Genomic DNA, 17,877 nt, shown 5'->3' with positions numbered 1-17,877 from the left:
GTCAATCACACAGGAGGCTGGCGTTACGCTGGGGGTCTGTGATGCGCGAGAGAGAGAGGGAGGGCGGGAGAGAGGGGGAGGGCTTCAACGTAGTCACTTCAGGACTCACATTGTTATCCATCACATCTATTTTTCCCAGGGCAGATAGATGTGAGCAGTGTGCACTTATTGACAGATGAGAATATTTGGAAAACGCCTTGTAAGACAAGCTGATTGATTTTTGGGGGGATCAGTGTGTTGGCCAACGGTCCGTTGGAGAAACAAGTGGTAAGTTGATCAACGCTCATATGTGATGTCTTCGATGGTGTTGTTATGGTTTCGGGAGGGAAAAGATGAGCACACGTGCAAATGTCAATAAATCATGTTATTATGAGGGAAAGATGTTTCAAGCCGCTGGACATCAATCTGCAGCGATGCCATTTATCAGGTTGCCTGTTGCTCATCATAGAAAATAGAAGGAGGGCGTGTCTGCTGCCACCGATCATAGTGATCAGTGATCAACCTCGACTGGTCACGCGGCTGTATGCACGCGCCTCTCGGAGCCTTAAAACGAGCGGTGAGCCATCCAAGCCAGTAAGTTGAGAACCAAATCTCGGATGTCGTGCGTGATGTCACTGCTGTTATCAAGGCAATGGACGCGGAGAAGGGCGCGCGACGGCTGCGTTTCTCTGCTCCGTCAGGTGATCCACAGGTTGAGGGACGCGCAAGTGGGTGAACGCGCGCACGTCACGCATCGGTGTTGAGATAAAGGCCATTCATGCCAACATGTTTGCATTATAATGCGGAGCGTGTCAATGCGTTATTGTCGGAGCGCAACTTGCACAAAATCATGTACAACGTCTCCTATAGGCTGTTCTGTGGATGGAGGTAGAAATGCATGTGTGGAGATTGTGTGGAAAACAACTGGAGTTTAAAGCCGCGTGCCACACCCCATGCTCCTGTTTACGGCTGCACTCCGGCTGTCTTTGTCTTTCTCCCCACACACGAGACCCCATTTCTCGGTAGGCGCCAGAATATTTTACAGATGGAGACAGTTACCATGGAGATAAACAGATACTATGGAACGACGCACATTGTTGTCATGGTAATGTAACTTCATTATGATGGTCGATAGGCCTATAGGGGGCCAAGTGGATTTTTTCCACAAAGGTTATGGAGACCTGTGTTGTGACCTATTTAGCTGCACTACATTGTGTCATCATGCTGAACAATGGCTAATGCCATTTGAATTGATTCTGGGACTAATGTATTTAATTTGTTGAAATACTTACAAGCACAAAAGAGTGGAGTGAAATGTCACGATTTGACACAACGATGCCAATCAACCAAACATTTCAAACTTCGCATTTGGACCTAAATAATTACAAAACATGAGACACAGAGATTTCGTAAAGTCAGTATTTGACGTGAAGTTGCACCTCCTGCAGCGATCAGACAATGGAACGTACAGCAAGCCAGGGAGATGGAGCACAATGTAATTTGTGATCATCTCCATAATATGGAAATGTGCACAGGATAGGATGCCAAACACAAGAACACGAGTGGTGTGGTCTCATGGAAAAACACAAATACAATGAAAACTGTGTACTTCGTCATTTCCATTGAACTCATCAGTCAAACTGTAATTTTAGATGTTTTTTTTTTACAAAAGATTCACGCTTAAGATTCATCTTAAGCTTGTCTGAGACACATTAGCCAAGTGGTGTGATGTCAAAGCTTAGATCAACATTTTTCTCCACATGTCAGTCACTCTGCTCTGCTCTGCCTTGTCCACTTTATCCTCTCGCTGCTCCCGTTGCTTCTGGTTATGTTATCTCTTTGATCACCCTGCTGTTTCTTTTCTCCCTCATCACATTTGGCTTTGAACTTTTTTAATGCTCCTCTCCTACAACAGGCTGCCCTTCCCCTGCCCTCTCTCTGTCTCCTCGGCCAGCGTCTCCTCTGCATGCCCTTCGCCTGACTGCAAACAATGTCTGTCCCTGTCTGCTTGCCTCTCATTCTCGCCGTCTTTCAACCTGCCCTTTCCTTGCCCCCGCATTACCGAAAACAGCCTCCCTGCCTTACCCATTTCTTGTCCTCTCCTCCCAGACAAAGGGGAGCCTGGCTCTGGAACTTGATATCTGCTAAACAAAGGTGCAGATAAAGTGGGTTAAGGATAGATGGAGAGGCAACTGCTCAGGTGCCATGTGTGATACCCGGGGAGAGAAAGAGCTGATACATTACATTTGGCAGTGCCAAACACCTAAAAGGATTCTCATGGGACAATCATGTGACACTGACCCACTGACCCACTCAAAAGAGATTCATAGTGCACCTAAATAACAGTAATACTGTTAAATGTGATCTCATGATTGTATTCAATATTTATTCATCATCGGTGTGCCTGAAGAAATCACCGCAGAGTTTTTAGGAACATTTCTCAAATGGCTAAGCAGCTGCCTGATGAAAAAAATCATGTTTTTAAATGAAGATGACATAACAAGATAAAGAGTTATGTTAAAACTATAGGAGTTTAGTATCTATGTATTGATGATAAAATGTCAAAATAACCTGAGAAGGATCTTGTAAAAACAAAAAGGTACACCTTTTTTTCACAACACCGTATTTTAAAGGTCAACGATTTCAGGCTTGACTGTGTAGTCATGACAGCAAAAACACTTCCTGAAATCTCTTTTTTATCTACTATTTATAAATGTTAAATATGTTAGTACCTAGAAACAAGATCTTGTCAAAATGTGTGTCAAATTGTCAGTGTAAAAATATCAAATACAAAAATCAATGCACATCCACTTCCATTTAGAAAACAAGGAACTATTCAGTCGGAGGTCACATGGATTGATTTTCATTTTGAGATTACCGGCCATTAGTTGGATGGATGCCGGAGGCCTTGGGTTTCTCTGTCGTCATCTTGTCACATCATGTAATAAATGTCCTTGTTACCAGCGCGTTGCTCAGATGACTCTCAAATCAAATATGTGAAGCGGCAACATCCAAACAGCAACTGGGCAGGAATGCTACAGCTAATGACTATAATGAACCTGATTAATTTAAGTGCACTTAGTCATCTAATATTGAGAGCAGAAAGACAGTCAGATGCCATGAAGACAGACAGGTAGAGGGCAGGTGCAATGTCAAACAAGTGGTAAAGCCTGAGATATAGAAAGCTTTTGGACTCTGGAAGCCTTCATACAGATGCGTTCATGCTTTGTGTACAGAGAATACACGTTGTACTGCAGACGTTGCTTCATTGAATGCTTTGCTGTCAAATCTTCTAAGCGATGTGTATTCAAATTGAAACACTACTCTCACCCACTCTTTGGTGTTGGCTACGACAGATAGAAATGGTTGCTTATCAGTGTTCAGTTGGCGAAGACAGCATGCTGCTTTGAGCTAAACGCTAATGCCAGAATATGAACTTGGTCGCCATGGCAGCATGCTGATGTTTGCTAGTTGTAATGTTTACCATTTTCATCTTAGTTTAGCATGTTAGCTAATATGTCTTAATTAGCACTCAACACAAAGCTGATGGGTGATGTCATTCATTTTGCAATTATTTAGTTATTAACCAAAGCAGTGGACAAATTAAGAATTTGATCCAATGATGCTGTTCACAGAAGCCATACGGGTATATTATCTAATTTCATCGCAATCCATCCAAAAGTTGTCACGACAAAACAAAGGTGGGGGCTGCACGGTGGTGTAGTGGGTAGCACTGTCGCCTCACAGCTAGAGGGTCTCAGGTTCAATTCCCGGGTCGGTCCTTCTGTGTGGAGTTTGCATGTTCTCCCTGTGTCAGCGTGGGTTCTCTCCGGGTTCTCCGGCTTCCTCCCACAGTCCAAAGACATGCGGGATGGGGATAGGTTCATTGAGTAGCTGTGAATGTGAGCATGAATGGTTGTCTGTCTCTAGACTGGTTACCTGTCTGTCTCTACATGTCTCCCTGTGATAGACTGGTTACCTGTCTGTCGGCCCTGTGATAGACCTGTGATAGACTGGTTACCTGTCTGTCTCTACATGTCTCCCTGTGATAGACTGGTTACCTGTCTGTCTCTACATGTCGGCCCTGTGATAGACTGGTTACCTGTCTGTCTCTACATGTCGGCCCTGTGATAGACTGGTTACCTGTCTGTCTCTACATGTCTCCCTGTGATAGACTGGTTACCTGTCTGTCTCTACATGTTGGCCCTGCGATAGACTGGTTACCTGTCTGTCTCTACATGTCGGCCCTGTGATAGACTGGTTACCTGTCTGTCTCTACATGTTGGCCCTGCGATAGACTGGTTACCTGTCTGTCTCTACATGTCGGCCCTGCGATAGACTGGTTACCTGTCTGTCTCTACATGTCGGCCCTGCGATAGACTGGTTACCTGTCTGTCTCTACATGTCGGCCCTGTGATAGACTGGTTACCTGTCTGTCTCTACATGTCAGCCCTGTGATAGACTGGTTACCTGTCTGTCTCTACATGTCCATGTACCCTGCCTTCGCCCAATGACAGCTGGGATCGGCTCCAGCCCCCCGCGACCCTGAATGCAGGATAAGCGGTAGACAATGGATGGATGGATTTATCCTCTAGGGACCATGCATGTCTGCACAAAATTGAATGGCAATCCGTGCAGAACTTGTTGGGACAAACTAAACTTGAACATGAACACATTTTGTCGGAGACATAGTTGTGTTGAATATCATGAAAATGAGGCCAAGGTTGTGTGAGATGTCCACAGGGAGGAAAGAGGAGTAATCTCTCCAGTAAAAGAGAACATGCATGCTGCCTCTGAACATGGATCGCCATGATAACAACGATATCAGTTGAACTCCGGGGATCCGGGTCTGGATAGTGGGGTGTGTGATGTGTAACCTTTTACACTACGTGTACTGTGTTGTGTGTGTGCTAGCGTTGTGTATACAAACCCCATGTGTGCATGTGTTCATTGATGCAGGGAGTAGTGTCGCCGACCAACGCAGACCTCTTTTTCTTTCTTTCATTCACACACCCTCTCTCTTTATTATTCTATGTCAACAGTTGCCATGGAAACTATTTTGCTCTTCACTTCACTCCTGGTGTGCGTGGCTGGTAAGTCCCTCCACACACACACACACACACACACACACACACACACACACACACACACACACACACACACACACACACACAGAGTGTCCATAGGGGGGCGGTGTCGGGGCAGGCAGTGATGGCACACGGAAAGGCACTCGCTGGGTGTGGGCTCCAAAACAACAATTACTGCTTTCGGGGTTTGTGTGTGGGTTTCACAGATTGGCTTTGTCTGCGGGAGGTCTGTTTATAGTGTGAATAAATGTAAAACACATAGGCACATGCTCACACAGTCACACACTACAAATAGATGATGAAGTGCAGTGCTGTGAAAGACTTTTCTATAACACCCAGGGCTCATGGTAAAGCACAGAGAGAGTAAGCATTTCGCACTCATGGTCCTCTCCTGTTCCTTTCCTGTGTTTCTCTTCTTTCCCTTTCCCACCCTCTGACTCAAACCACCTCTCAGCCGCAGCAGACCCCAGTGCACAGGGTGAGTACGCTCGACGGGGCCACGGAGGGCCTGTTGTTGCAGATGAAATCATACAGCGATTTAATTTTTTGGATTGAATTCAGTGCTGAAGTGTTTGTTTGATAAGGAATATGTATGAATACAAAACAAAAAATATATGAAATTGTAATGCATAGAGTGTTACTTTCTTCAAATAGCCAGACAGGAACGATCAATTTAGACCTCAACCACATTCTGTGGATATAAACAGCTGATATCCAGACACTTATTCTAGCATGCAGTGTTGCTCTCCCACCTGAACAACACTGGTAAAGTCTGAACACCTTGGATGTAAATGTGTGGTTTCTGGTTTTACAGATGACAAGGAGACCGTTGAAAACCCATTTGTTTATGGTAAGTTTAGACGTGTCTACACATAGAGAAATGTTTTGTAGCGTTTGGCTCCTCCTCCTCATTCTGTCATCAACTTCTGCAGACTATGAGAGCCTGAGGATCGGAGGACTGGCTTTTGGCGTGGTGCTGTTCACACTGGGCATTCTTCTCATCCTTAGTAAGTAAACCTCTGTGTGTGTAAATATATATATATATATATATATATATATGTATGTATCATCAGGTAAACCACTGTTAGCAGTGATGACACAGACATCTAATTAAACCTCTGGTCAACGCAGCTAATGATGTCTTTCATTTCTAGGTCGACGATGCCGGTGCAGTATCAACCAGAAGCCCAGGTATGTCAGTGTCCCTCTCTGATTAAAAAAACAAAAACCCAGAGGGTGCACCTTCCTCAGGTGTGTCTGCAACATCCACTGCTGTATTGTATGAGTGAATGAATACACTACTACTGCTGGCAAGGGGTCGTTTAAGAGTAGTGAGTGAGGACTCAGACAGTCAAGTCAGTACAATACAGGAAATGAAAAGTGTTTTGAGAAACCACAAGAACCCCCTGAGCATGCAGACGTAACTGTTCGCCCCAAAACATGGTGCAGTCTGCAGCAGAATGAGAGATTACCGTGGACAGACACGCTCCCTCGCATGATCCATGGTTGCATGATCCTCCTGGCAGAGAAAACAAACAGCTTTTTTTTCTTTTCTTCTTTTTTTTTTGTCATACCACCCAATTTGGTTACCATGACAACCTGTGGATCCTCTCTTCAGGGCCCCCGGCGACGAGGAGGCACACGAGGAGAACCTGATTGTCTCCAAGGGTAAGATGCGCATTTTAACTCTCACCTCCAGCTCACCCCAAGACACACATCCATCACTGAGAACTGTGAACACATGGAGGCACAAACGGTTTAATGTTTAGCTCTGGTACGTCCGCTGAACCGCTCGTCCTTGACCTCTTTCAGCTGCAGCCGCTGCCAAAGAGACTCCAGCAGAGAACTGAGGCGACTCCATCGGACCAAGCTGCCTTCTGAGATGAAGATCAGTTTGATCTAATATTAAGCCACAACAAGCGTGAAGAAAATGGATGGTTATTATAACTGGTTATCAGAGTTAGAGGGGAGGTATATGTTCAGAGGTGTATTATTTTAATATACATAAAATGTTGTGCCCTTTAAGACCAACACTTAGCCCGTTGTGCTCCATTGTGACCGTGCCAGTCCCTTAGTGCTTATGTCCGTTCCTGTGCCTTTTTTTGACAGTCTCTCACTCCACTTCTTTGTCTTAGCCAGTAGCAACTTAGAACAAGATTGTTTTTGGAAGTCCTAAAAAAAAGCTTTAATGTTGTGTGGTCTGCTGTTCTTCGTTTTGTACTTCTATCTATTGCCTTTAGGTTTTAGAGTTAGTCAATTTGTTGTTTATTTTGTCAATCCTGGGTTGTGTTTGGAATATAAATGTATATACAGATAGTTTACAGGTTAGATATACAGATTAAATATCCTTCATTTAGGTCGATGATTAAATGGTGGGTTACATGGGGTATATAATGTGCATATCCTCCATATATAGATAAAGATATATATCTATATCTACATATGATTGTGTATATATCACAGGTACATGTGTATCTCTACATGTAAATGTAATGAGCCTTATAGACAATCTCAGCTGCCCCGGCTCTCTAACTGAGCACCGGATGGCTTACAGGTATCTGCATGAGCTCCTCCACTGCAGTGTTTTACATCCCAAAAGGAAGGAGCTCCTGCATCAGCTGTCTCACTGCCTTCTTCTCCGCTCTGTCACTGGCTCCACCTGGATTAACTCCTCTCCAGCAGACTATGATTAGTTTCCCCATACACACTCGCTAGTGCTGCAAGTCTCAAAGCCTGTTTACCTATTAAATTGCTTGCTCAGTCTTTCTCTCTCGCTGCCATGATGCTTCGGCCAAAATGAATTACATTTCTAAAAAATAGAAACAAAGCGTGGGTGCTGAGTTTTAAGGGAAGTGACATTTAAAATCAACATTATTTATGTGCAAGGCTAAGTAGCCAAATGTAAGCCGAATCATAGCGAGACAGTGAGTTATGAGCCGCTCTACAAGTAAATGCTTTGTTCATTTTACGCATGAGGCCTTGTTGTGGAGCCACTTGTTGTGCTTTTGGCATAAAGAAATAAAAGTATGTCTAACCACATTCAATACAGTGTTTTTATGCTCATTTACATGAAGACAGGATTTTACCGACTTCTCTTCAGTGTCTTTATGCTCAAACGTTTTAGCCAAGAAAAGCACATTTCACAAGCAACCTTCGAACAGTCTTTGGAATCAAGCAGATCATTCCCCTGTCAATGTCACTCAAGGTTATGAGCTGCTACTTGGTGCTATGAAGTGATCAGAAAATGTGGACCTCTCCAGCAGAGCCAGTAATGTGCTGCTCGTCCTGCTGTGATTCCAAAGGTTGGCAGATATACTCTTTATTGGCATCAGAGTACAAAGTTTACGAGACTCGACAGTAAATATGAAAATGAGCTGCTGGTTTGAAATACGGCTGTGGGTGTGGAGGGGTGTGTGTGTGTGTGTGTGTGTGTGTGTGTGTTAGAGGGTGGACCTGTGGGGTGGGAGTTTGGTCTGCACCTACCCCTGGCACAGACGGGGCCACACACCTGGGTAGAGGTAACACAGAGCCTTCAGCAGCTCAGGTGAGTAAGAACCTTCCTAAACAAACTTTAAATTAAATGCGCAGGTCGTGAAAATAAATCTGGTGTGTTCACTGCAGATGCCTTTGCATTGGTTTAAACTGTTACAGACAGGTTCTTCCTCATGAGTACAATGTAAGTCACGTTTTTGAGCTGTTAGTCGATGCCTAGAATGTGTCTTTCCATGTAAAATAGGAACTGTTGGCATTATCGTCTGAAAAGTTCAGCTTTTTTCAACCAAGTTTCTCCATTGTTTAATAAGGCAAACTCTAAAAGCACACGTCTTGTAACATGGGTGCAGAGGACGGGCAGCACTCTGTTGACAATGTTCTTGTTAATTGCACCCCATTGAAGAAATCTAATAACAGTGATGGATCGCTGCACATTCACACATGGTGTGGTTATCCACCCAAATCAGCGTGTATCAATTCAGCATTATTAAGCAAGCGTCGCCACAGCTCCTCTTCCTCGCCCCATCTATAATTTCTCTCAAACTGTGCAAGGTTCAAGGTTAATGAATATAGAGCTGTAATATATTAATGAGTAACTGTCCCAGTATGCCCCTGTGCTCAGTGGTGCGTTGAAAAGCCTCAGACACATTATAAATGAAAGCACTGAAGTCCACAATTCACAGCGGCGTGCTCGCACACGATGGAGACAGCGAGGGAAATTTTTAGTCTGTTAATCTGTGCAAGTTAATGATTATAGGTCAGGAGATGTAGATCAAACGAGGACCTTGAGTGTGTGTGTGTGCTTGTAAAGGATTGAGAGTGAGAAAGGGTGTGGGGGGAAGAGGATCAATATCACCATTAGCCTCTTAAAGTTCTCAGCGAAGAGCAAGGCAATCACTTTGCTCCTAAGTCTGTAGCGGGGGAACCCAGTGAGGCAATTTGTCAGGACGTATAGAGTTTCCAAGCTTTCAACTACCTCTCATCCAAAGTGAATAAGCCCAATTAAACAAGCATCTCATCTAATTAAAATGGAGAGACTACTGAAACCAAATCCACACAAATCTTCCACCCTAAAACCAACTGTTTTCAGGTTCCAGACTCGATGGCGAATACATGAATTCTCATTTTATAAACACAAGATTAGAAAACAGCAGGTGTGGACGGTCCATGGCCTTCCAGCTGCTGTAATCACCAGCCTTTTGTTAACTGTTTGTGTTATGACCCTCCACAGATTTGTCACCTGAACACACAAAAGAGAGCTGGCATCATGTCTTCTAGCGGTAAGTTAGGCACATCCTTCAACTGCTGATTATCCACCAGCCGAGGAGAGAGTCACTTGAACATGACACCATTATGCAAGGTCACAGACATTCAGAGTCAGAACCACGGACAACAACAACAGCAGCAGCTTGTAAATCACATACCTGCAGAGCCAGGTTGACTTATGAACTGCTTACTGTATTTTGAGGAGCAAAAACCTCACAGTTCTGTTTGGGAAGAGGACGACATGGTGCGTTGGAGTCGACCCCAGTATTTGGGATAATGTCGGATGGTGTTAACGGATCACATCTGAGGGAACATTTGTAGTTCTGAATCTGATTTACGGCCAAACTCATCCCAAAATAGCATGCCGTCTGTGTGAAAAACACCTTCAGGGGATGACCTATTTTATTAACTTACTTAGACAGCGAGTCATTCTGCTGGTAGTGGGTGTAAATCAGTGCAAAATCACTGCGAGTGATTGGGATCAATTAAATATAAGCTCATTAATAAGGTGTACAAATAAACACTTTTAGAATATGTCTCTGTAGCAGCTATGTTTCTGTAGAAGTATAATGTGTTTCCTCCTACGTCTACTGTGTCTATCCACAGGGGCAGACGTCGATCTCGACGCAGACTTTGTGTATGGTAAGTAACCATGAAATAGTTTGAATATTTGACTCCTGCTAGTGCTTTACAAAACAGAATGAGGAATGTGGAAAGCATGCTTGATAAAGGGAGTTTCTGCTGGTTAGATGAGCAAATAAAGTGGAGATAGAGGAACAAATATGGGTAAGAGGAGCCAGAGAATGGAGAGTGAAAATGAAAAAGGAGAGGCAGTCAGAGGTGTGAAGGAAAGCGAAGGAGAGAGACTACAATATGATAAAACGAGAGAGAAATGGGGTGGGGGCACACTCAAAAGGGTGACAGTGATGGTGTTGTGACATTGTTCTGTGTGCATCTGTAGACTACTACACACTACGTGTTGGAGGCCTGGCGTTCGCCGGGATCATCGTGTTCCTCTCCGTCATTCTGCTGGCAGGTAAGCCAACATGTTGCCGGTCAGACTGGCTGAATGCAAACAACATCGCCTCTGAACACATTAGTGAGTAAGGGGTGATGACATGCTTCTGTTGCTCCCATCATACACCTCTGTTTGCATCATTGGTGTTATTGGAGCAGCTTTGTTGAAAGAAAAGGAAATAGCTCTGAGCTTTAAGACCTAATCACTGTTTCTTCCTCTAAAGGCAACAAGATCGCCAACTGTGGCAAATCCAAGGTAAGTGAAATGAAACACGGCTTTATAGCGACATCTGCTGGCCACACGGATAATAAAAATAAATAAAAAAGTTTTAAATTGCATACCTTCAGGTTAAACAAGCTAAAAACTTGCATGCAATGAAAAATGTATTAATGGATTACATTTCCCACTGTTTTATTGTCTCCAGCCAAAAAGGTCTGAAGAGGAGTAACCTGAAGAGAACCGGGAGGAGAGCGCTAAAATGTGCTACAATGCTGTTATGTGTGTAAGGATGTAAGGCTTTTGTACTAATAAAGTGTGCGTAACCTTGCTGTGTTCATGTTTATTCTTGTTTGGCATCGCTGCTGCTCTGGGGCTGTCTGCATTTTAAATTAACTTAACAAGTTAACAACAAAAACAACTTAACTTAACAATTCAACTCTGAAAAACTAACTAACTAACTAACTAACTAACTAAATAAATGCATCTTGTTGTAGTTTATGTAGCCTAGTATGGAAGTAAAAGCTTTTTCATCTAATATTTAATATTCAAGAAAGCTTTATCTGTCATTTTCTCACAGTTGCACATAAAAATAACAATATAAAACATAAAATAGGGCTAATATATGTCATATAAATGACTCTATGAAAGAAGTCAATGTGCAATAACAAACTTAACAAGTCAGCAACTGAATACAAATGAAGAAAAAACAAATCTGTTGCTGTCAGAAGGCCCAGGCAGGAGGACCACGTGACGATGCCTCTGGCAAATAAGGAGCAAAACAGGCGCTCCTACCTGGAAAAGGAAACGCCCCCTTCAGGTGTTTGAGTTTATACATGTTTCCGCCTTCCGTCTGTTCATCTTTGGACTACAGTCACGTGTTCGACCTGGAACTTCCTGGTGTTTGAGCCGCTTTCATTACCGCACCCAGTTTCTATGAACATGTTGGATTTGCTGTGTTAATAGTTTTGTTCTACAGAGCTCAAAGCACAGTTATCAAAATATCAACCAGTAATTTAAATAATATAAAAGTGCACAGCCACATGTTTTCAATCCCCCCCAAAAAACAAGGGATTAAAAGCGGGTGTTAATATTGTTCGTTTGACTTGTGGTAACCTAAACGACCGCCAGGTGGCGTCATGAGACCAACACCAGCACAGGTAGCGAAGAAGAACCACAACTTCCCTCGCGACGCAGGCCGAGAGGAAGTGGAACCCGCTGACTGAAGTGAGGAAAATAACACGAGCAAATACTGTTATTATAATATATAAACTAATAATAACTAGATAATAACTAGAAACTAACTGTTGCAGGGAAACAGGCCAGAGACACGCGTCAGACGGGCTGCAGCAGGCCAGCGTAGAAAGAAGGAGCTGCTACACCAAGTTCGTTACTTCTAACAGGACACCCCGTCTTCCTGCTGAAGCACAGCAGCGACGTCACACACGGGCTGCTGTATTTCCAACGCTGCTGCTGCTGCTGCAGCACAGATGACACAGCGCATTAATCATACCGCCAGAAAACTGCGCCTGATTAATTATCCCTGAATAAATAAGTCGTTACCGGCAGAGACAGGAGCTGTCAACTGGGTGAGTCCCAAGGACCCCCTGCTCTCTCCCTCCCTCCCCCCTTCTCCCCCACTCCTGTATCTGTGGATGAAGGACCTGGAGCTGTGCACGTTAACACTGAACCCAACTGCCGGGCCGTGCAGCAGGCGGTTTTACCGGTTGGAGCTCCAAGTCCTCTCTGCTTTCCATGAGGGCTGCAGTTGAGGTAAGCATGAGAAGCCGTTTATCCCACAGTTCAGAGCTGATAGCATCTCCACACATGCACACTATGCTGGACGGCTGTGAGAGGCCCGATCACTTACTGTTCCCACAAGCATCAGGAATCTGCTGAGACAAACAGCTGTTTCCATACTCTGAAGTCTGTAGGTTTCTTTTTCATCTTCACTATATTAGATGTATTGTCTATGTTTATGCATCTACAAGTATTTCTCTTGTAACAAATTTGCAAGTTTTTGGTTTCAACAAATTGAGTCATCTGAGGTTCCGTCCCTCCTCCTAAACTGTGTCTATAGTTAAACAAGAATTAAAAGTTGCCCAAAAGAAATTAATAATCTTCATCTACTGTAGCAGGAAAAATGTTTTACTTCTTCCAAAGATGATTTTCTTTTCTTTCTCCTTAAGTTGTTTTTCAAAGGATTATGAAAGGGAATAATAATCTTCTTTTAAGACCCAACATAGATTAGATTTTGAGCCTATTTTCATTTTCTTCTTATTGATTTTGTTAAGCTTTTTCTTTTTAACTACAAGATATTCTTGTTTTTCATATATTCATATAAAATACTCAAATAGATTTAACAAACAGCAGCTTGGTGTGCCGACATCACCTTGACTGACTTTGACTTGTAGGAGGGATCTACTCAAAATAAAGTGCAGCGTTCGTGTTTATGTTCACGGCAATGAAGGAACTGAAGGAAATGATGTGTTTTTAATAGCTGTGGCCCCGAGGACGCCACAGAATCAGGTTTTGGCTGCACGCCTTCCTTGTTGATCGCCCTCCTGAGCCGGCCTTGGTCGCTGCACGGTTTAACGAATCCCTTATAGTCGCTGGTCAAATCACAAAGTTGGTAATATCATGAATGGTGATGCGTGTTTTAAGGTCAGTTTGAACTTGTGGTTGTAGGAAGGATTAAACGAGCTTTCCTGTGTGGTGCAGCATTTGTTGTCCATGAATGCAGTGTGTTGTTGTGTGGATCAGGTTCAGCCGTCAGACGGAGGGACAGCAGGGTTAAAGCGTGGGAAAGTGATAAGATCAGAGCACAGAGGGTCAAGATGGAAAGTCTGCCTTCAGCTAAACTACGTCCTCTCACACCTGCTGATTCTGTCTTTCTTTATTGTTGACTTAATGTGATGTAACGGACCAGAACTGCAAAGGTTTGAGTGTAAGCAGTCGTTTTTTTCCGGTTTGTTCCTCCCTTATTTGTACACGTTGCTCTTCTAAATGGCCCGGAGCCGTGTGATGTTTTACTTTGGATGAACGTTTCAGTATATAACCCACTTTGTTGTCTGGTGGCTGTATTGAATGAAGACACCTGTCGATGCTGTGTGTAACGGGAGGATGGCATTAATCTGGGTATAGTGTGTTTTTTATAAATGTTTTATGATGACTGAATCAACCTGTTAGAGGTTTGTCATCGAGCCCCGAGCTTCCTGCTGCAACGCTTCCTTTGAACTTTTCATGACTAACATGACAGCTTCAATATTTGTCACCAACCATTACTCCTAGAATAAAATCCCCCGGCCCCACGTTTTCTCTTTGGCAGTTAGTGGCAATTTGACTAAACATGACTTTTAAAACAAAAAGCATGTGAGCACCATAAACAACCTCTTGGTTGTTGTGCTTTTAGTGGTGCGAATCCCCTTTCAGATCTACACTTACACGTCACCATGAACCAACTGTATAGTGAGCAGCAGACTTCAGGGCCTCGGGCCAGTCGGCCACTTTGTCTTGTTGGTAGTCCAGTGTTGTCGAGAACAAGCAAACTGTGGTCAGGTGATCGTTTTTTACATTTTTTAAAATGTAAATCAAAATTTAAGTTTCAAACTTTTTGTAGAGCCTCATTCCTTGAAAGAGGGTTGGCATCATTGATCTGTGGACCAACACCTGGAATTTAGTTTAGTTTGAAAAAGTAAAGATCAGCCTGTGTCGATTGTCTAATGATAACATCTTTAATTGTGACCACTGGGTGTCACTAGATATCTCTGATCAATATCTCTGTACAAGCCACAGCGTATTCATCTGACTCAGTCTTTTCATATATTCAAATGATAAATGTTAATCCTTTTTGAATTTCATTCCTCCTCGTTATGCTTGAGGAACGCAGTCGAAGTGGGAAAGTGTGTTTGTGTGTCACCCACTGCGGAGCGAGAGCATCGGTCTCTAGGTTGGTCCCACAGAGGACGCCTCCAGCGGCAGCCATCTTGGAAGTGGTGGTATCGCCCTGGCACGGTATGTTTTTTTGTTTTTTTTTTGTCTGCGGGCGTTCTGTCTGCTTCAGAATCTCACCGTTCCCCATCTCCAATATATATATTTTCTCTTTTTCAATCTCATCATCTTTCTCCCCCATCTCCCCTGCCTCCCTCCTTCTCAGCCATGCAAATAGTCTCATTTGCAAAAACGTGAAAACAAGTGAGGAGGAGAAAAAAGAGAAATGGAGAGATGAACCTCCAGCTGAAGAAGGTGCCCCCCCCCCCCACACACACACACCACCTCGCCCCTCACCCCATCCTCTCGTTATCCTCCCCAGCTCATTTGAATAAATTAACACCCCTTGATGTCTCACGTGCACGGAAACTTGTGCAAAAACACACACACACACACATGCGCAAGCACGCACACACCCCAGCAAACGTGCACCCCCAGATCCGTGTGCACGCGCCCCGACTGAAGGGTGGGAGAGCAGCCAGAGAGACGTGTCCTGTGCTTCCGCCGCCATGTAGACACATGCTCACGCGCGCACACATCCTCTGATGTGCTGATACACTCTCACACATCTGCCACAACAATCACGCATGCTTGGTTTAAAGGCAAACACACTCCATTGGTCGGCGCCTTCCTGTTAATGTACTGCGGCACGGCGGGGTGTGATTCATATTAGCCTAATGCAGTGGCTTGTTCATACACGGCGGCGTGCAGAGTTAGCTAGGCGGCCCCTCCGAGGAGAACGCAGTCCTGCAGCACAACGACTACTTCCACCGTGTTTAGGACACTTGACACAAATCAGTTTTTATTTTTGCATTCTTAAAATCGTCTTTTCACTCGTTTTAAGGGAGCGTAACTCCTCCGTTTGACCCATCGTCGAGTGATTCGCCTCCTCCAATCGCAAACCCACCGCCGTCATGTTGATGCCCGTGACCTTGCACCGAGCGCCGTGCCCTCGCTCTCGCCTAACTCTGACCTTGCTAAGGTTTCATTGGGCTGCGGGGCCGTGCATTAATACTGGATACATTAGCGCTAATATGGTCCTAGCATGTCGTCGGGGCCTGAGGGGGAGATTTGATTGTCTGAGCATTAACATTAACATCCACATTAACTCATCCGCTTCATCTCTCTCTCTCCGTTAGCCCCTCCACCCCTCCCTCTGCTTTCTATGCCCTGCTCGCCCATTTTCCTCCTCAGTCAACAAACTCTCGCACTCCCCTCGTTCCCCGTCTCCCACCCTATCTCCAGGCAACGACGGGGCAGAGTGATGGAGATGAGTCACACGGTGCTGTTCTTTTCGGCGCTGTGGTGGCGGTGGCGGCAGCAGCCTGTCCTGGGTCCTCGCTGACAGTCACTGGAGCTGTCTGGGAGCTGCTTGCCTTTTTCTCCGGCCTGGCTGGCCCCAGCTCAGCCTGTCAGCCTCCATGATGATCACTGGCTGACATTACAGTACAACCTGCTTGGTGCTGTCAGGCCGACTCACATCAGACCCCTAACCAGCTTGCCACACTGCCTTTTGAAGTCCTGACGGAGTCCTTCGTGTGTTACCGTACGGGGGGGGGGGGGGGGGGGGGGCATGGTTTCAGTGTCAAGATGTTGGGTGCTGTTATATGACCAGTTTGTCATTGGGAGAGGATGCATTCTTTTAAATGCGAGGTTCACTCACCATGCACTGCAGACTGCGCTTTCAAACCCGGGATGTGCTTAGAGGCTGATAGAGGTGCAGAGTGTCCATCTATAAAAGTTATTTTCGGGTACACATCTGGATGTACAGGATGTGTAATGGAAGTGCTCTAGCGAACACGTTGTGTGTCCCTGTCATCGATTGTGATTGTGTGTGCACGTTTTCTGGGTCGTAAGAGTGCGTGGGTGGCTGCGTTTCCACCTGTTGCATAATAAGAGTGGAGGCAGAGTGTGCTGCCTCGCCTGCCACACGACAGAGGCTCTTCAGCGGGGAGGGAGCGAAGCCGCATTCCACAACGAAGCACTACGTTTGGGTCATGCCCCCCAAAACACACCTTTATATTACTGAGAAGGACACAATGAGCCTGTGGAGGTTGTGGAGGTGGTTGATGTCGGATGAGTTGTGTTGACAATGAGTTTCTGCCGTTGGTGTGAACAACAATCATGTGCATAACACAATGACAGTAACGAGGAGAGCATTGAATGACCTTTGAACCGACACAGTTTCAAAAACTGAGCCCATGTGGGTCAGTTATTATAACATGTTTTATAGAAATGTAGATCACTCAATGGTACTTACACTGCATCATTTATATATACGCATTCCTAAAGATTGTTATATATATATATATATATATATAATATTGCTGTTCGTTAGGTCACATGTCCATGGTTAAGACAATGTGACGGTTCTCGAGTGAGTAACCAACAGAGTTGACTCTGATGGGTCCCCCCCCCCCCCCCCCCCAGCAGGTGCACACTCCCACTGTCCCCTTGAATGAAACTGAGCGGCAGCCTCTCTCTTCCTAACTTTACAATGGCAGATTCCGTTGTTTTTACCAGCAAGACGATGGCAACTGATTTATGGAAATGTCGAGTTGTTTTGCATGGGAAATACGCGCAGGCGCTCTCCGCCAACGGCTTATCTTACTTTGAACTTCCTCACACAGAAAACAGCATTTAAATGAGTTTGCATGACAAACTTCAGCGTTGGAACTCGCTCAAGGCGTCGGGTGAAAGCAAATATCCATCGCGCGTAAAGCAGAGGTCCCCCCCATTAGTGCGTAGAGCTCACCTCTCCATCGCGGCGCATCATTAGGACACCGGGGGTGGGGCGACAGCAGCCCGTCCCGGTAAGGGGAGGAGAGA

The 17,877-nt window shown here is 44.8% G+C and overlaps 1 protein-coding gene and 1 long non-coding RNA gene across 4 annotated transcripts; both read left to right on the top strand.

Annotated features, from left to right (window-relative positions):
* Positions 1 to 83: 83 nt before the first annotated feature.
* On the top strand, positions 84 to 8,099 carry fxyd6 (FXYD domain containing ion transport regulator 6). 3 transcript variants are annotated; one of them, XM_084018673.1, is made up of 8 exons: positions 84 to 267; positions 5,022 to 5,072; positions 5,527 to 5,544; positions 5,881 to 5,916; positions 5,999 to 6,073; positions 6,221 to 6,257; positions 6,685 to 6,734; positions 6,879 to 8,099. In XM_084018673.1, exons 2-8 carry the CDS (start codon positions 5,027 to 5,029, stop codon positions 6,914 to 6,916), a joined length of 300 nt encoding a protein of 99 aa, XP_083874799.1. In that variant the 5' UTR covers positions 84 to 267; positions 5,022 to 5,026; the 3' UTR covers positions 6,917 to 8,099. The 3 variants fall into 3 exon arrangements, with proteins under 3 accessions (XP_083874799.1, XP_083874797.1, XP_083874798.1); XM_084018671.1 differs by having other exon boundaries at positions 5,521 to 5,544; XM_084018672.1 differs by lacking the exon at positions 84 to 267 and adding an exon at positions 499 to 573 and having other exon boundaries at positions 5,521 to 5,544.
* Positions 8,100 to 8,535: 436 nt separating this feature from the next.
* LOC311019845 lies at positions 8,536 to 11,389 on the top strand. Its single transcript, XR_014597839.1, has 6 exons — positions 8,536 to 8,610; positions 9,790 to 9,838; positions 10,431 to 10,466; positions 10,786 to 10,860; positions 11,066 to 11,097; positions 11,267 to 11,389. It is a non-coding gene; the product is annotated as an uncharacterized lncRNA (long non-coding RNA).
* Positions 11,390 to 17,877: the final 6,488 nt, after the last annotated feature.

Source organism: Eutrigla gurnardus (genome assembly GCF_963514095.1).
Source record: "Eutrigla gurnardus genome assembly, chromosome: 10".
NCBI lineage: Eukaryota > Metazoa > Chordata > Actinopteri > Perciformes > Triglidae > Eutrigla > Eutrigla gurnardus.
This window is presented reverse-complemented; position numbering and strand designations above follow the sequence as displayed.

Excerpts from the sequence above, each read along its gene's own strand:
- fxyd6 (XM_084018671.1), top strand. The coding sequence starts at position 5,027 with ATGGAAACTATTTTGCTCTTCACTTCACTCCTGGTGTGCGTGGCTG. Across the intron at positions 6,074-6,220 it reads GGGCATTCTTCTCATCCTTA|GTCGACGATGCCGGTGCAGT; the intron begins GTAAGTAAACCT and ends TTTCATTTCTAG. Across the intron at positions 6,258-6,684 it reads AGTATCAACCAGAAGCCCAG|GGCCCCCGGCGACGAGGAGG; the intron begins GTATGTCAGTGT and ends TCCTCTCTTCAG.